Below are 1,823 nucleotides of genomic sequence, written 5' to 3'. Positions count from 1 at the left end.
GACGTCCTCGTCCGCTCGCCGGCAGCGCTGATTGATGAGCTCGACAAGCTGGAGGACGCAAGGCTTGGCATGGTCGCGCTCTTTGTAGCGGGCGGCGCCACCTTCGGAGCCTTCTCGCCCTCCACTCTCTCTTGCAAATGTAAGCTACGCGCAGCGGCCTACTCTGTCTGCGCAGCTACGTGCGGCGACTCGATCTTCCGCGTCCGAATGGGCGACGAGCGGATGCCTGCCTTTGCGATTCTTAACGGCGCCCTTCCCTTCTTTGCGGCCGTCCTCATTGCCCACGTAGCCTCTCGGCAGCTTTATCAGACACGACTCCCCGCGCTCTGACGCTATAGCTTGCACTCATGTCATCCGGCGGGGCTGAAATCAGAGTATGCTAGGACAAAGCATGTAGCATGTGCATGTGCATGTGCATGTGCATGTGCATGTGCATGTGCATGTGCATGTCATGTCATGTTCATGTTCATGTCATGTTCATGTTCATGTTCATGTTCATGTTCATGTTCATGTTCATGTTCATGTTCATGTTCATGTTCATGTCATGTGCATGCACACACGTTGTGAGCATAATGGGCGGGATCCGGGATGGTGGCCAACAAACACTGCGACCCCTCACTGTGTCCCGCTGACGGGAAGTGATTTCTTTGTCTTCCCACGCACAACATCGAATGGTCGGGTAGCACATGTACATGTACGGCTTCAGGGCTAGAGGGTCGCTCTACACTTAGCCTCTGCAGCGAGCGAGCGCTCAACTGACACAAGGCCAATAACTCCGGGTAAAACCAGGTTTAGTAACGGTTTACCCAAAAACTACGTTGGAGACGCACCTGTCCGCTACCCCCACTCTACCGAGACGGCCAGTTTGCCTCGTTTTTTCAAGCCTTATTGCTATTATATAGTCTATAATAGTTAATAGGCTCATAGATGGATGGCGAGTGCGCTGCGATAGAGGCGGCTCGAAAAAGAAAGGCTCACAGAGATCGACAGAGACACAGAGCTCCTGGGATCAGAACGGGCGCACAGAAAGACAGACCGACTCATACAACTCTCAAGACTTCAACGAGGACCGACACGCAAGCTTCCACTTCGTCCACTAACTTGGCTACCCCTCTCTCGTCGTATCTCCCCTCCCAGGGGACCACCTCGGCGACACAAGTCCGCAACTGGTACACCGCGCCTCGGCGCTCGCTCGAGTTGCCAGCCGCCGTCGTGGCTATCCACGCACTCTGCTGCGGCCGGCGACCAGCGCAAAGCATCGTCACGCCGTATGCCGCGAGGGAGGGCGCGCGGCGGAGGAGACGAGCAGGAAGTCGCCTTCGCTGTGGTTCGAGAGCAGCATCGGCACCGGCCGCCGTGCCGGCCACTCCTCCCACGCGTCGTCCGCCGCCACCGTCTTTGCGACGCCGGTGGCGGCGCACTTTGTGACGTTGGTCACGAGGCCGCGCCGGCCGAGCGAAGCCACGTTGTGCACCGCGCCGACGGTGGAGCCGACGGCGCACAAGGCCGAGGAGGTGACCCGTCCGGCGTCCTCTCCGAACCGGTGGCTGACAGCGCCAGAGGCGACAGCCGCCGTCGACGAGCAGACCTGCACAGTCGGGCTCGCGGCGCCTCAAGCGCGGCTGCTATCTCGTCCTACCATCGGGGGGGGTGAGGCGGACCTGCGAGCCCGACTGGCCGAGCGCGTCAAACACCTCGCGCGTGGCTGCGACAGAGGCGCCCCCTGCAGGGGCGGCATGCGACGGCTCAGGCAGCGTGGGCAGGAGGGCGATGGGGCAGGGGGCGGGCCGGAAGGGGGTGGGGACGGCGGTGAGGGGGAAAGA

General features: G+C 60.8%; 2 protein-coding genes across 2 annotated transcripts in view; one reads left to right on the top strand and one right to left on the bottom strand.

Moving 5' to 3' along the window:
* Positions 1 to 692, top strand: EMIHUDRAFT_361432 (hypothetical protein). The gene is made up of 2 exons (XM_005791357.1): positions 1 to 420; positions 545 to 692. The coding sequence occupies exon 1, from the start codon at positions 70 to 72 to the stop codon at positions 328 to 330; it is 261 nt and encodes an 86-aa protein (XP_005791414.1). The 5' UTR covers positions 1 to 69; the 3' UTR covers positions 331 to 420; positions 545 to 692.
* A 569-nt stretch (positions 693 to 1,261) lies between these two features.
* Positions 1,262 to 1,823, bottom strand: part of EMIHUDRAFT_223823 (hypothetical protein) — a gene marked incomplete at both ends in the record, with an annotated part of 1,832 nt that continues 1,270 nt past the window's right edge. The window contains 2 exons of the mRNA XM_005791356.1: positions 1,262 to 1,588; positions 1,662 to 1,723. Coding sequence (XP_005791413.1) covers positions 1,262 to 1,588; positions 1,662 to 1,723 — 389 coding nt within the window. The remainder of the gene's footprint in view (positions 1,589 to 1,661; positions 1,724 to 1,823) is intronic.

The sequence above is a fragment of the Emiliania huxleyi genome, assembly GCF_000372725.1.
Source record: "Emiliania huxleyi CCMP1516 unplaced genomic scaffold EMIHUscaffold_113, whole genome shotgun sequence".
NCBI lineage: Eukaryota > Haptophyta > Isochrysidales > Noelaerhabdaceae > Emiliania > Emiliania huxleyi.
This window is presented reverse-complemented; position numbering and strand designations above follow the sequence as displayed.

Bases quoted from the DNA above. Each gene is read 5' to 3' on its own strand.
- EMIHUDRAFT_361432 (XM_005791357.1), top strand. From the start codon at position 70: ATGGTCGCGCTCTTTGTAGCGGGCGGCGCCACCTTCGGAGCCTTCTCG.